Here is a 16,410-nt window from a genome sequence, read left to right on the forward strand (position 1 = left end):
CCCAAGCTGGGTCCATGTCCCCTGGAAACATGCAGGTGCAGGGAGGCACCGATCTTTGCCAGGGCCCTTACAGCTATATGCGAGAAGACTCCCACGTATGCTGCTCCTTTGTCATTCCACCTTCCTCGATTCCCAAGCCATTGCTTCGGCAGAACTTAAAGTTCCCCTTCAGTTATCCAGTTGAGCTGACCTGCAGCTCAGCCCACCCACGGCCCATTTCCCATCTAACATCTCACCATTTCCACCACGGAGCATTGGATAGTTGTGAGCAGCCATGGTGCAAGTCACTGTTGAGGCACTGTCCAATACCTTTCACCCTCCCCCGCCCCATAACCATTAACCCTCCAGGTGTTACCTTTAACCTCCCACAGTCACCCTATCATCCTTCATGCTGTGCAGGTTAATGTTAACATCCCCTTCCTTCCTGAGCCCACTCCAGTAACTGTAGAGAGGCCCCACTCATCCTGCCAACTCCCTTAATCCATATTCATTTCCATCTGCCCTCCAACAACCCCCAGTGCCCCTTCAACTGCCATCACAGGACCCTAACACTTCCACCCTACCGGATCCCACTACCCCCTTTAACCCTCACCATCCCTTCATATCACAAATTCCCTCAGTTTGTCTCCCAGGACTCAGCAGTAGTCACCACAAACACCTCCCTCTCAACCCTTCCGCCCATTGACACCTGTGCACCACACCCCCCCATTGCCCATTCATAACTGCATACTACACCCTCCAACCCCCCCTTACTACTGCCTGTACTCCACCTCGGCACTAACTCATGCTCCCACCCCAGAAAGCACCTAACCCATCCCAGACCACCTCAGCTTTTCATTTTTTTCCTCCACTTACTACCCCCAACATCCACTGACCCCCTCTTGGCCTCTGCACCTGCCCCACCTCTTCTTCCCTCTCTTTCCCATCTTCTTGACCCCACAATATGAAGACTATTGACATGCTACACAATCTCATGCTACCAGTCACCTGCTGGAAAGTCCACGCGAGCGATGGCCTACCTAATCAATGGACCATGTGGTGCTCAGGAAACCACCAGCTTCAGAGTCCTCCACCCTTTCCAGTGTCCACAAGCTGTCCCAGGCCTCCATCCAGGTAAGTTCCAACAAGTGGGCGTCATGTTGGTGTGGATGTGTTTCAGACTGCGGAATGCCATGATTTCACATTGGCGAAGGGAGGTGAGGATAAGTGGACGGGGGTGGGGTAATCCCAGTCAGGGGTTAATTTGAATCCCATCAAAAACGGCTTCCTGGCAGCCTGTGGTGGGGTTAGCAACACGCTGTTATCCCATCACAATGGTTGGACCACAAGTTCCAGTCAACAAATTTGTCGGAAACCGATTTTTATGTTCCCACGGTGGCTGGGGGAATGGGGGAAGACAATTCTTCCCTTTGTTTCTCCTTCACAAATGCTGCCTGACCTGTTGAGTATTCCCAGCTATTTCTGTTTTTACCTCAGGAGGGCATGATAGATGAGTGGTGTGATACTGTCAATGTCAATGACAGGCACTTGACAGCCATTGGCAATGCATGCTCATCTGGTCCACTGGGAAACCATCTTGCACCATGAGGGCGAAAATGTCAACAGCAGTCTGTCATGGTAGCCTGAACCTAATGAAGCAGTGGTGCTTATGCACATCGAGATGGCTGGCCCTCTGCACATAGACCCTCTGTTGGGGTCTTGCCCAGTCCTATCTGCATCTTGGTGGCCATTCCCACTTTCCTGTGGAGAAGCATGTGCCTGGATTGGTCCTGCTGCAGCTGGAGCATGCTGCAGTAGTAAGCCCCCTGCATTAGATCCTCAGCAGACAGGATGCCGCTGCTCGAAAGTGCCCCTGAGGGCAGATGAAGCGCTGATCAAGATAGCACTCTCTGACAGAGGGAGTGTTTTGCAAAGCAGCATCTCAGCTTGGCTGTAGTCTGTAGCTCTTTAGAGCAAATGATCAAAGCATTAATTGTCAATTTCATTGAGGCAATACCCCCACTGTGCTCTTATCTTCTCCTTACTGTTGGGCTGGAGACCCAGTGCAAGACTGCTCCCCTGTTGGCAAAGAGGAATTCTACTAAGAAAATCCTTCTTACTTTCCTCCTTAATCACTTCAGTTGTCTTCCCAGCTTAGCTAGCAAGTTCCTGACTTTTTCCAAAATCCTGTCCCTGGGAAAAACAGCCAGAAGCAGGAACACTTTTGGCAAATCGGCTTGATGCATTTTTTTTGTAATTTTCCTGCCCCACCTCCCCTGCCCCCAACCTCCCACACCCAATTCAACTCAGCACCCCTGTCTGAGAAAATCTACCCCCCCCCCCCCCACCCCCCCCCCCCCCACCCCTGCACCCCAAATAATTCTGTTTCTCTCTCCACAGAAGCTGCCAGCATTCTATTTTTAGTTTTTAAAAAAATTGCACAGGTACAACAATAATGAAAACGGAGAATTGAATATTGGTATTTTTCTCAAGAGGTTGGAATTCAAAAGTGGAGAAGGTGATGTTTCAGATCTACAGAGCCTTGATAAAGCCCCATCTAGAATAAAACATTCAATTTTCAACAACAAACCTTAAAGTTATATTGGCCTTTGATGGCATACAGACCAGATTCATCAGAATGATACCAGAGGTTACAAGATTAAATTATGAAGACAGTTTGCATAAACTTCTTTTATTTTCTCATGAGCTTAGAAGGATGAGGGGTGATTGATTCAAGGTGTTTAAAATGACAAAGGGACTCAGTAAGATAGATACACAGAAACTTTTGCTATGGTAGGGGAATCCAGAACAAGGGTGCATCGATAACCTTAAAATTAGAACCAGGCCATTTAAGAGGTAAATAGAACATACTTGACAAGAGTAATAAAAATCTAGAAATCTTTCTCCCAAGAGGCTATGGATGCTGGGTCAATTGAAATTTTCAAGGCAGAGACGAATGGATTGTTTTTAGGTAAGGGTATCCAGGAATTTTGAGCTAAGATAGGTAAATTGAGTTGCGGCACAGGGCAGCCATGAACTGAATGATGAAACAAGCTCAAGAAGCTGAATAGCACACTCCTGTTCCTAATATCTGATTGAAGATGAAACATTAGCCAAGCATTGTGTTTGACTAACAGCAATGTTTTTTTCTGATGCATTATGATTTTGCTCAGTAAAAACAAAAAAAAAACATGAATTCTGTAAAACTTACTTCCCTTGTATGAACTGACATAAGATACAATTCTTATACTGTACTACAGAATGGACAAGAGTAAGAATATTAACACACAACTTACCAGAGGTTGAGGACAAAATGTTAACAATAGCCACCTGAGTATCAGAAAGTGCCTCCTGATAGGAAAAGTTTGCTAGAAACCACTGAAAAATTAATGGCACAATTGAAAACAAACATATATGGTATACAATTTAGTTTTGTTGCATTAATATTCAGCTTGTTCAACAACTTATCTATGTGCCTAATCTAAATTATAGACTTGTTAATAGAGATAGCTATATGCAAAGATAGGGGCTGGGGAACTGCTCCACAGGCCAATTGTGGGAATTTGTGGGCACGTTCACCTCTGTGGCCATTTGAAAATTTGGCCCATATGGTCCTCATCTGAATTGCATTCATGTTTAAACTTTTCCCTAAACAATGAACTAAACTGCACTGATGATGTTTGTTTTCTTAGGCAGTCCCTTGGAGTCAATGAGGACTTGCTTCCACACTAAAAATGAGTTCGCAGGTGACTGAAGAGTCCAATGTGCGGCCTAGTGTCTGTCACAGGTGGGGCAGACAGTGGTAGGGGGAATGGGTGGTTGGGGTGTCCAGGTTGTCATATGCTCCTTTTGCTGTCAATGCTTGGCTTCAGCTAGCCCTTGGTGATGAGACTCAAGGTGTTCAACTCCTTCCCAGATACTTTCTCTCCACTTCAGCCTTGGGCCAGGGATTCCCAGATGTCGGTGGGGATGTTGCACATTTTCAAGGGGACTTTGAGGGCGTCTTTGAAGCGTTTCCTCTGCCCTCCTAGGGTTTGCTTGCCACATCAAAACTCCAAGTAGAATGCTTGTTTTGGGAGTCGCGTGTCAGGCATATGGACGATGTGGCCTGCCTAGCAGAGATGATCGAACGTGGTCAACACTTCGATGCGAAGTGAGAACACTGATGTTGGTGCGCCTATCCTGCCAATGGATTTGCAGGATCTTGCGGAGGCAGTGATGGTGGTACTTCTCCAGAGTTTTGAGGTGCTTGCTGTACATAGTCCACGTCTCTGAGCCATATAGGAGGGCGGGTATCACTACTGTTCTGTAGGCCATGAGCTTGGTGCTGGGTTTGAGGTCCTGGTCTTCAAACACTCTCTTCCTCAGGCGGCCAAAGGCTGCACAGGCACACTGAACCTCATCGACAAGGTCTGCCCTTGTTGACAGAAGCTACCAAGGTATGGAAAGTGGTCCACATTGCCTAAGGCCTTGTTGTGGATTCTGTGGTGTAGAGGGAGGGGTGGGTGGGCAGGGTGGGCGGTGGTGCACAGTGCAGTGTGGAGAGGGCAGATTGGTAGAAGACCTTTGTTAAATGGATGTTTAGTGTAAGGTCCATACTCTCATACGTCTCGCTGAAGGTGTTGATGATGGCTTGGGGCTCAGCCTGTGTGTGCAGATGCAAGCATTGTCTGCACACTGTAGTTCAATGACAGAGGATGGGACAACCTTGGATCTGGCCCACAGGCGGCAGAGGTTGAACAGGATTCCGCTTCTTCTGTAGTTTAGCTCCACTCCAGCGGGGACTTGCTGAGGGTGAGATGGAGTATTGTGGCAAGGAAGATCGAGAAGAGCGTTGGTGCAATGACAGAGCCTTGCTTGACCTCGGTCTGAGCGCGGATTGGGTCTGTGGTGGACCCGTTGTTCAAGATCATGGCTTGCATATCATCTCAGAGCAGGCAGAGAATAGTGACAAATCTTTGGGGGCATGCAAAATGGAGGAAGATGCTCCATAATCCTTCATGGTATTTGTTTATGGGCATATGTTAAACATTTCTTTGAGCAGACACCAGTCACAATATTCTTTAACTTTCAATGCAATTAGTTCAACTGCGATGTTTAATATAGTGAAGAATGTATCCACATATACTTTTCCAAAGACGACTAAAGTAAAGTAAATTATATAGTATATAAAGTTCCCACCACCTTTGGAAAAATTAGGATTTACTCTTCAATTTTTAATGCAGCTAACTTATTTTAACCTTAACTAATTGCACAGAATAGTTGTGAGAAATAGTGACTTAATAAAAAGGTACTAACCACAAAGCAGAAGAAAAAGCTGATTTTTGCTACTTGTGATACTGTTAACTTGCCAACAGACTTCAGCACAGCTTCATGGTCCTTTGCTGCTGGATAGGACATCCGAGAGAGTTTTGCTTCAAATGCGTGGTGGGCAGGAAGTTGCCGCACCTCCATAATGTTACTGAATCTAACACGTGGTTTTTTTAAAGCTATAAATAAAAAATGGTAATTTTAAACAAAATCTTCAGACAAATGGATATGACATTTTGACATTTTTTTTTTAAAAAGTACAGATATTTGGCTGAAGTGTTTATTTTGTCTAATACTCCTCTCCCATTAATCCTTCCCCCATCTGGGTGAATACTGTAGGCACATAAGCTACACTGTGACAAATTAATTCAACAAATAGTACCAAATACAGCTCTCCCTTGTTTAGTGTGCCTAAATGGATCTGGCCCACAGGCGGCAGAGGTTGAACAGCTTGACAAATGAAAATACTGGCCTGAATCTTCCAAGGAGTGGCAATCATGATCGGATTGCTTGAACTTTCTACTGCCTCGAAGCTGCTCCGTAAATTCTTCCCAGATATTCCCAGCCTGACTTGACCAGAAATGCAGAGTGCAGCATCCCTTGGAGAACTCCACTGGATTACAGTAGAGTCGGGTGGTGTGGTGGTGGTGGGGGAAGCCAGGACACATTCCCTTTTTATGGCAATATCTGCTGTATGATAAGTTTAAAGCTCTAGAGTGAATGTTAGTCAATAGGTGAAGTGGATAAATGAGTAAACTGGTAAGAAGGATAGGGTGGGTGAGGTAAGTGGGAGAGACGGTAGGGTGGGTGAGGGGATGGGGTAGGTGAGGGGATGAGTGGGCAGGTGAGTGAGTGGGCAGTCAGGTCAGGGGCTAGTTAGGTCTGATTGTGGCGGGCAGGGGTAGTTGGCTGGGCAGCACGGTTTGAGATGGGTGGTCTGTGGGTCAGGTGTAGTTGTGGGGGTTGTCAGGAGTCAGTGTATGATTGGGGGTCAGTTTGGTAGTTACCCGTATGCTAGACTAGGTTTTACTCTGTCTAATAAATCCTGGGTAACTATTCAGTTAATTAACGCTGAACTGTCCAAAGTCTCTAACTCAGAGTCAGAGACATTTGCAGTGGGTACTGAGGAGCAAGGGAATTGCACATCAGAAGTTCAAACTTCCCAGGCAATTCCCACAGAGATCTGCAGATCAGGACTTCTGCGAGGGTCGTGAAGTGCATTTTAGGTCATACATCCGGCCTCTGACGATCTGGAGACTAGAAAATCTGGGCTATGACAAACAAAAATCACTTGCTCGCGAGAAGGCATATCATCTGGGTGGGGTATAATCTGACCTGTAATTTTTAATTAAAAATCTATTTTTGTATTAAATTGATGTGTTTAATGTCAATTATGTATTAATGAAATATAAACATGTAAGTAACAAGCAATGAGTTATCAAATGTGCACCAGATATAGAAACTGGGATGATTAGTTACAGGATGCTGTGACACATCAAGTCACCTGCCTAACTACTGGGACCCAAATTTTTTGGCTATAATAAAGCTCTGGGGATGGAAGTTGAAGAGACGGGTAGAGGTGGGATCTCTGACATGGCCAGAGATTGTTGTGTCTTTACTCAAAATCCTATCCACAGACATTTTGCACAGGGCTTAGGTGGGAGCTCACTCCAAAAATAGCCCTGGATATCTGAAGGTGGCAGAACTGGTGCTCACCCAAGGTTGGCCCTTTCATCAGAACACCAATGTCAAGGGATTTACTTGGACAGCGGGCTAAAATTGTAGAGGTGGACAAAAGACCATCTTACCTTTGTCATGATACCCACTTTCACAAGATGCTATTGAAATAAGATGACCTAGTCATAACTCTGGATACTATATTAAGATCAGAAGCATGTACAGTAATGACGGACCAAACATGCTTCTAGATACATGCACAGTAATCGCACTAAATTGAAAACTGAGGTCATGGCTGGCAGACCCATTCGGGAAAGTTATTATTTTATTTGTAAAATGAAAAAACAAGTTATTAGAACGTGCTCCAAATGGGGGATCGCATTCAATGGTAAGGATATGTAATCGCAGGAAGCATAGGAAAAGCAGAGGCAAAAACAGAAGATTTTAAAAATATATATATTTTCTATCCTCACAGCTCTCTCATAGATCATGTACTGACTCACACAGACTACGACGGTCTCAGGTTTCCCTGGTCTTTGCTAGGTTAACAGATCCCATCTGAGGAAGTGATGGCAGGTCAAAGAGAAGGGAAGCACAACAAGGCAAGAAATTTTCCTGATTTGCAACCCAGTGATTTCCTGAATGAGAAGTGCCAATATCTGATGTGAATAGGATTGGTCATTCCAGTGATGCCCCCCACCCCCGCTTGCTGGATCTCCTGTTCCAACATAAATAGTCAAGATCTCTTTGGAGACAGAGAGGTTGTAATGTGAAATTAGATTTTCTATCATGATCAGTTTGTTAGTGCTCTGTCAGTTATTTTGTTAAGGATAAGGAAAAACAGTTGGGGTGTATTGTTGGGATTAATTGTCTTTGAGCATATAAATAGGGAGGTTACTGAGTTTCTTGGATGGATACTGTCAGGATGGTCATGCATAATCAAAATGATTCCAGTTGTGTGATAATTATATCGACATAGTATGCTTGCTATCGATGTTCAAAGCAGTTAGAAGTGGTCTGTTGATCCTTCATCTTGAAATGACAGTAAGAACTAGTTTTTTTGCCTTTGGCAAAGTAAGCATTATTTACTGCTTTACTGTTTATCTTATTACTGTTTACATGTGGTGGCTTCCTGAAAAATGAGCTGAAGTTAAGCAACACTTTCTATTTGGAAATTATTTAATTTCAACAACATTGGTTAAGTTAGATGCAGATTTATCTCGTACCTAGAGCTGATAGAACAAATGTGGAAAAAAAATTGGCTTCTCAATGCCAAAGCGATTAGGGGTTACATCAGAACAGAGCTTTGAAAACTATGAATAAAATAGTGGTATGGTTGATTTTGATAGAATGTTTATTACAATGGGCTAGTACTTGGAATAAATAATTGAAGAGAATGTTCAAAACATTAATCACCACCCGATTGAAAACTTGAGGATCCATTTAGTTTGCCAGATGGAGGTTAAGTAGGTGTTATTGCTCCATAGAAGGGGCCAGTTTATATTCAGATTCTGTATTCTTGGGAAAATTGCCATGAAAACTTAAAAGTCAGAGTAATAACAGCAGAGGAGGCGGCCAGTCAGCCCATTAATCCATGCCGGTTCTCTGCTGAGCAATCAAATCGCGAAGTTATCTGAACACAAATGCTATCAGCCTCTTTGATCTTTTCACCATAATTGAACAAACTCACACATTGCACAAATTTTTGAAAATCTTTAATGCCAAAAAATGTGGTGTTATTATAGATAGAGGCTCTTTGGTCTTGGTGTTTCAAAGACATATGATGTAGATTTGCAAACTGTTTTAACTTATTAGCATTCCAAGAGGATCCATGAAGAAAACAAAACGCTCTCTGTTATAGCAGATGTTAAGTAGTTGCAATGCTAAGACATTTGGTCCGCTTGTTGGTAACATGCACCATAGTATTTTAGTCCCATGAAGAAACCAAGCATGTAAATGGGTTAGAGTTAATACAGTCCTCATTCAATGTTAAAAAAGAAAAATCATGTTTGAGGTAGGCTCTCGGGCCCAAAACTTAGAAGGCCAAGATCCACAGGCTATGAAATATTTTATGCCATCAGCAATGCAACAGCCCTTGTGGCATATTTTCCACTCAGAGCAATGATGCAGAGAGCTAAATTAATATCCTACCATCTCAGTAGCTCAAGACTGATGGTGGCATTCTCAATGTCTTTTTGGCAAACCCACCTCTACAGGGGAGGCAATGGCGTAGTGTTATTGTCGCTGGATCAGTAATCCAGAGGCCCAGGTTTGAATCCCGCCATGGTAGAAATTGAATTTAATAAAAGCCTGGAATTAAAAGTCTAATGGCCATAAAACCATTGTCGATTGTTGTAAAGATCCATCTAGTTCACTAATGAACCAACTATGAAGGAAATCTGTCGTCCTTACCTGGCCTACATGTGACTCCAGACCCACAATGTGCCATCTCAGCTGCATCAAACTGCTACAAAGTCACAATAAAGGAAGGAAACAGGACGGACCACTCGCCATTGACCTAGGCACTGGAAACGACAACGGTAAACTCAGCCCTATGGACCCTGCAAAGTCCTCCGGGGTGGTGCCAAAATTGGGAGAGCTGTCTCACAAGCTAGTCAAGCAACATAGTCATCCTCATGGGATCAGCGGGACAGCAGAGGTGGTGGCACAGTGGTATACAGTCGGGAGTCCTCAACATCGACTCTGGACCTCATCAGGTCAAACATGGCAAGGAAACCTCCTGCTGATTACCAGGTACCACCCTCCCTCAGCTGATGAATCACTGCTCCTCCATGTTGAACAGCACTTGGAGGAAGCACTAAGGGTGGCATGGGCACAGAAAGTACTCTGGATGGGGGACTTCAATGTCTATCACCAAGACTGGCTCGGTAGCACCACTACCGACCGAGCTGGCTGAGTCCTAAATGACATAGCTGCTAGACTGGGTGAGGGAACCAAAAAAAGGGAAAAGCATATTTGACCTCATCCTCACCAACCTACCTGCTGCACATGCATCTGTCCATGACAGTATCGGTAGGAGTGACCACTGTACAGTCATTATGGAGATGAAGTCCCGTATTCACATTGCGGAACCCTCCATTGTATTGTGTGGCACTACCACCATGCTAAATGGGATAGATTTTGAATAGATCACGCAACTCAAGACTGGGCATCCACGAGGTGCTGTAGGCCATCAGCAGCAGCAGAATTGTACTCAAACACAATCTGTAACCTCATGGTCTGGCATATCTCCCATTCTACCATTACCATCAAGCCAGGGGATCAACCCTGGTCCAATGAAGTGTGCAGGAGGGCATGCCAGGAGCATCACCAGGCATACCTAAAAATGAGGTGACAAGTTGGTGAAGCTATAATGTAGGACTACATGCGTGCCAAACAGCATAAGCAGCAAGTGATAGAGAGAGCTAAGCGATCCCACAGCCAATGGATCAGATCTAAGCTCTGCATTCCTGCCACATCTGGTCGTGAATTTTGGCGAACAATTAAACAACTCACTGGAAGAGGAGACTCCACAGATATCCCCAACATCAATGATGGAGGAGCCCAGCACGTCAGTGCAAAATATAAGGTTGAAGCATTTGCTACAACCCTCAGCCAAAGTGACGAATGGATGATCCATCTTGGCCTCCTCCTGTGGTCCCCAGCAACACAGATGCCAGTCTTCAACCAATTCGACTCACTCCATGTGATATCAAGAAATGGCTGAAGGCACTGGATAGTGCAAAGGCTATGGAACCTGACAATATTCCGGCAATAGTACTGAAAACGTGTGCTCCAGAACTTGCTGTGCCCCCAGCCAAGCTGTTCCAGTACAGCTACAACAATGGCATCTACCCGGCTATGTGGAAAATTGCCCAGGTATGTCCTGTACACATCAAACAGGACAAATCCAACACGGCCAATTACTGCCCCACTGGTCTACTCTCGAACATCAATTAAGTAATGGAAGGGGTCACCAACAGTGCTATGAAGCTGCACTTGCTCAGCAATAACCTGCGCACTGATGCCCAGTTTGGTCCGCCAGGGCCACTCAGCTCCTGACTTCATTATAGCCTTGGTTCAAGCATGGACAAAAGAGCTGAACTCCTGTGGTGAGGTGGAAGTGATTGCCCTTGACATCAAGGCCGCATTTGACCGAGTGTGGCACCAAGGAGCCCTAGCAAAAGTGGAGTCAATGGGAATCAGAGGGAAAACTCTCCACTGTTTGGAGTCATACCTAGCACAAAGGAAGATGGTTGTTGTTGTTGGGGGTCAGTCCTCTCAGCTCCAGAACATCACTGCAGGTGTTCCTCAGGGTAGTGTCCTCTGCCCAACCTCTTCAGCTGCTTCATCAATGACCTTCCTTCTGTCAAAAGGTCAGAAGTGGGAATGTTCGCTGATGATTGCACAATGTTCAGCACCATTTGCAACTCCTCAGATACTGAAGCAGTCCATGTCCAAATGTAACAAGACTTGGACAATATCCAGATTTGGGCTGACAAGTGGCAAGTAACATTTGCGCCACACAAGTGGCAGGCAATGACCATCTCAAACAAGAGAGTATCCAACCATCATCCTTTGATGTTCACTGGCATTACCATCACTGAATCCCCCACTATCAACATCCTGGGGGTATCAATGACCAGAAACTGAACTGGACTAACCATATAAATACTTTGGCTACAAGAGCAGGTCAGAGGCTAGGAATCCTGCAATGAGTAACTCACTTCTTGACTCCCCAAAGTCTGTCCACCATTTACAAGACACAAGTCAGGATTGTGTTGGAATACTCCAAACTTGCCTGGATGAGTACAGCTCCCACAATACTCAAGATGTTTGACACCGTCCAGGACAAAACAGCCTGCTTGATTGGCACCACATCCACAAACATTCACTCCCTTCATCACCAACGCACAGTAGCAGCAGTGTGTACCATCTGCAAGATGCACTGCAGGAATTCACCAAGGCTCCTTTGACAGCACCTTCCAAACCCATGACCACTACAATCTAGAACGACAAGGGCAGCAGATAGATGGAACACCACCACCTGGAAGTTCCCCTCCAAGGCACTCACCATCCTGACTTGGAAAAATATCGCCGTTCTTTCACTGTCGCTGGGTCAAAATCCTGGAACTCCCTTCTTAACAGCACAGAGTGTACATAACTACACCACATGGACTGCAGCGGTTCAAGAAGGCAGCTCACCACCACCTTCTCAAAGGCAACAATGGAAGGGCAATCAATGCTGGCCCAGCTTGTGAAGCCCTCATCCCGTGAATGAATAAAAAAAAATTCTAGAAACTGATGTAGCTGTTGACAATCATGCTTTAAGGATCATTCTTAATGTCCAAACATCTGAAGATCATTCAAGAGTAAGTCAATGCACCAAGTACAGATGTGGATATGTTACGCATTTATTTCTCCCCCATCACCATACCCCCCCACCCTCACCCTGCTCTCCCCAGAAGATGTCTGCTCAAATTGTAGTTGAGGTCTGATTTGAAAGATAAAGCACAGTATATTATAGGACATACTGGCAGCAGATAACACTTTCCAACTCATCATATTTGGGATTCCTGACAGTCTGAAGAGGACATAATTTGAGCTACACCAGATAAAGTTACAAAAGTGAAAAGATATTTATAATCCAGCACAGGAAACAAGACAAAAAAAGCAGTCATGTCTTTTCTGTCACTGTGATGCAACAGGAGCACCTAATGGACCAGTACCACCTAATAGTGACAAAATATGACATAATCTATTCTGCGGACATTGACTCAAGAATAAATCCATGCTTTCAATTTCAGATGCCAATGATTCACACATACAGAGATCAAATTATGAAATGGCCTTGTGGCAGACATTGAGCAAAGCCTTTTCCCAGTCTATCTTCTGAATTTGGCAAAGGCTGGATAATGACAGAGCTATTTATGTCTCTTCTTAGAAGGAAAGTTCTTCCACATCAAACAATATCACTATTTGTGACCTTGAAGTGCTTAGTTTCAAACTGAAGTTATGCAGTATTGGCCTGCACAGTTAATGGCAAAGCTGCATATAGATTTTTAACCTGCTTTGAACTCTGACATAATCCAATTAAACAACTCTTGCTAGATAACTCTGCTGACAACACTGAATAGCATAGTAGCTATAGAGAGAATTGTTATAATTGGAAAATAGACTTATTTTAAGTTCAATCTGAGAAAAAAGAGGAATTACAGCAGTGTGTGCTTCTCATTTGTGCAACAGAAGGAGAAATGGAACACTGTGCTCATTCAACATGGCAAAATGGGGTGAAAAACAAGAAAGGAAAAGCTGGCTAGAATGGGGTACAGAAAATATGATCAAAGGAGAGGGTTTTGAGGGGTGGAATTTGGCCAGATGGATTAGGTAAAGAATTCCTGAGGAAATGAACATAATGGCAGAACCAATGGATACCAACAATGGACAGGAGACACTGTGAGGTGAGAAGCCTTGTTTTGGAGCACTAGTGAACTTGTGCAAAAATGAAAGGTAGGAAGAAGTCACCAAGGAAGGGAATACTATGTAAATGTAAGTTGTTTTTGTTGTTAAATTTCCAACAATAACTTGCATTTATATAACATCTTTGGGGTAGTAAAATGTCTGAAGACAGGTCACAGGAGCAATCAAGCAAAAGTTGACACCTGAGCCAAAGACAGATAATAGAATGGGTGACTGAAAGCTTGGTCAAAGAGCTATTAAGGAGCACCTCAAAAAAGAGAGGTACAAGTTAGGGAGAGAATTCCAGAAATTAGGGCCAGATGTTATAATATTCCAGAAATAATATTCCAGATATTATGTGGGACAAAAGAAGGGGGGGATGTGCAAGAGGCCAGAGTTGGAGAAACACTGAGTTCCTGGAGGGTTATAGAGTTGCAGGGTGTGACAGAGATGGGGAGGGATAAGACTATGGAGGGAGTGAACAGGAAGAAGAGAATTTTAAAGCTGAGCTGTTGGTATACTGCGATCCAATGCATGTTAACGCACACAGGTGTAATGAGAAAATGGGGCTGTGACATATCTTTATCAAAATGATCGAATCCTTACATTAGTCTACATTTCATGATGTGGATTAAATATCTTAAGCTAAAACCTACCTGTGGTGTTGTCATTATTGGCTTTTTCATTGGCTGAATCATGAAATTTCACTGGGATATAAAGTGGTTCACTCTGCAAAACAAATTAAAAATAAAATTTCTGGTGACAAGTTGAGCATATTATATTTCTACACTGATATTTCTACAAATGACCTGCAGATATTTGATTGTTCAAAAGCAAAATACTATAGATACTAGGGGGAGAATTTTCTCCGTTAGGCTGGCTGTGCAGGAGCGCATGCGGACAGGGGCTGGTGCGCAGCCGACTGCCGCCCACAATCGGCTGTGCGCCGCCATTTTACGTGGGCGGCATGACGCACACCTGGAAGTGCTCAGTGCTACCTGTGTAGGCGGGGGGAGGAGAGAGAGTCTCCCTGAGGCATGGAGCTGCCTCAGGGAGATTAATTTCATTCTCAAAAATTGAAAGAATAGATAAAATTATTCACTGTCACATGAGCTGGGACATGTTTATGAATTTTGTTGAAACATTTTATTGAATTTATAAACCCTTCATGGAACCTTATCCTGCCCGTGGATGAGGTTCCATGAAAAATGGGAAGGCCGCCTGGGCTCTTCGCCTGCCCGCCAACCGTAAGGTTGGACAGGTAGCTCAGACAATTAGTTTAGTTAGATTATTGACAGGCCTTTGACAGTTTGGCGGGCGCACAGCTGACTTCAATGCATGCTCGCCAAACTGAAGATCGGAATGATGCGCAGTGACATCGGGGGGGGGGGGGGGGGGGGGGAGAGAGAGTGAGTGTTCACGTTTTAGGTCGGGACCTTTCAGAACACAAAAATTTGGAGGAGTAGGCCATTCGGTCCCTTGAACCTCCTCTGCCAATCAATAAGATCACAACTGATCTGACTGTGGTCTCAATGCCGCTTTCCTATCTGCTCCCCCTATAAGCCTTGATTCAAAGTAACCTTTGAGTGAAGACTTGGAGTTTGGTGATAGGAGAGTTTTAAGTGTTAATTTTGTTCTAAATTTTGCTCTTAAAACTTAATTTAGTTTGTATCTAGCAGTAAGTGGAAAGTATTGTGTAAGCAGGCTAAGTTCTTTCTTTCATGCAGTTTAGACAGGGTAAACTCGCTCTCAGCTGTGGGAGCTGAGCAGTTAATTAGCTAACTGGTTGAATCTGGTGGCCTAAATAGCCAAGTGGTTATGGTACTAGATTTGTAATCCCAAGATCAAGAGTTCAAATCTCACAATGGCAAACTATGAAACAATGTAACTTCATCTGAAACAGATGGAAACGGGTTTGTACTTGAAAGAGTTACTAACCTTGCTGCCTATTAACATTTAGGGCTTGGCCTAAATAGCCAAGTGGTTATGGTACTGGGTTTGTAACCCTAAGATCAAGAGTTCAAATCTCACAATGGCAAACTATGAAACAATGTAACTTTATCTGAAACAGATGGAAACAGGTTTACTCAAAAGAGTATCAAGAGTTCAGATCTCACAATGGCAAACAATGAAACAAAAGGCTTGGCCTAAATAGCCAAGTGGTTATGGTACTGGGTTTGTAACCCCAAGATCAAGAGTTCAAATCTCACAATGGCAAACTATGAAACAATGTAACTTCATCTGAAACAGATGGAAACAGGTTTACTCAAAAGAGTATCAAGAGTTCAAATCTCACAATGGCAAAACAATGAAATGGAAGAGACATTGAACAAATATTTTGGCTTGGCCTAAATAGCCAAGTGGTTATGGTACTGGGTTTGTAACCCCAAGATCAAGAGTTCAAATCTCACAATGGCAAACTATGAATCAAGAGTTCAAACCTCACAATAGCAAACTATGAAACAATGTAACTTCATCTGAAACAGATGGAAATGGGTTTGTACTTGAAAGAGTTACTGAAGGCTTGGCCTAAATAGCCAAGTGGTTATGGTACTGGGTTTGTAGCCCTAAGATCAAGAGTTCAAATCTCACAATGGCAAAACTATCAAGAGTTCAAATCTCACAATGGCAAACTATGGAACAATGTGACTTCATCTGAAACAGATGGAAACAGGTTTGTACTCGAAAGAGTATCAAGAGTTCAAATCTCACAATGGCAAACTATGAAACAATGTAACTTCATCTGAAACAGATGGAAACAGGTTTACTCAAAAGAGTATCAAGAGTTCAAATCTCACAATGGCAAACTATGAAACAATGTAACTTCATCTGAAACAGATGGAAATGGGTTTGTACTCGAAAGAGCTACATCTTCTTAGCTTGGCCTGAATAGCCAAGTGGTTATGGTGCTGGGTTTGTAACCTCAATATCAAGAGTTCAAATCTCACAATGGCTAACTATGAAACAACGTAGCTTCATCTGAAA

At 43.8% G+C, this 16,410-nt stretch overlaps 1 protein-coding gene across 7 annotated transcripts in view; it reads right to left on the reverse strand.

Annotated features, from left to right (window-relative positions):
• Window positions 1–16,410, reverse strand: part of LOC121285020 (solute carrier family 35 member F5-like) — a 147,510-nt gene that overhangs the window by 87,135 nt on the left and 43,965 nt on the right. For all 7 annotated transcript variants that reach the window (XM_041201105.1, XM_041201100.1, XM_041201103.1 and 4 more), the window contains 3 exons: window positions 14,082–14,154; window positions 5,278–5,468; window positions 3,276–3,357 (listed from right to left, as the gene is read on the reverse strand). In XM_041201105.1, coding sequence (XP_041057039.1) covers window positions 3,276–3,357; window positions 5,278–5,468; window positions 14,082–14,154 — 346 coding nt within the window. The remainder of the gene's footprint in view (window positions 1–3,275; window positions 3,358–5,277; window positions 5,469–14,081; window positions 14,155–16,410) is intronic.

This window comes from Carcharodon carcharias, chromosome 12 (genome assembly GCF_017639515.1).
Source record: "Carcharodon carcharias isolate sCarCar2 chromosome 12, sCarCar2.pri, whole genome shotgun sequence".
Classification (NCBI taxonomy): domain Eukaryota; kingdom Metazoa; phylum Chordata; class Chondrichthyes; order Lamniformes; family Lamnidae; genus Carcharodon; species Carcharodon carcharias.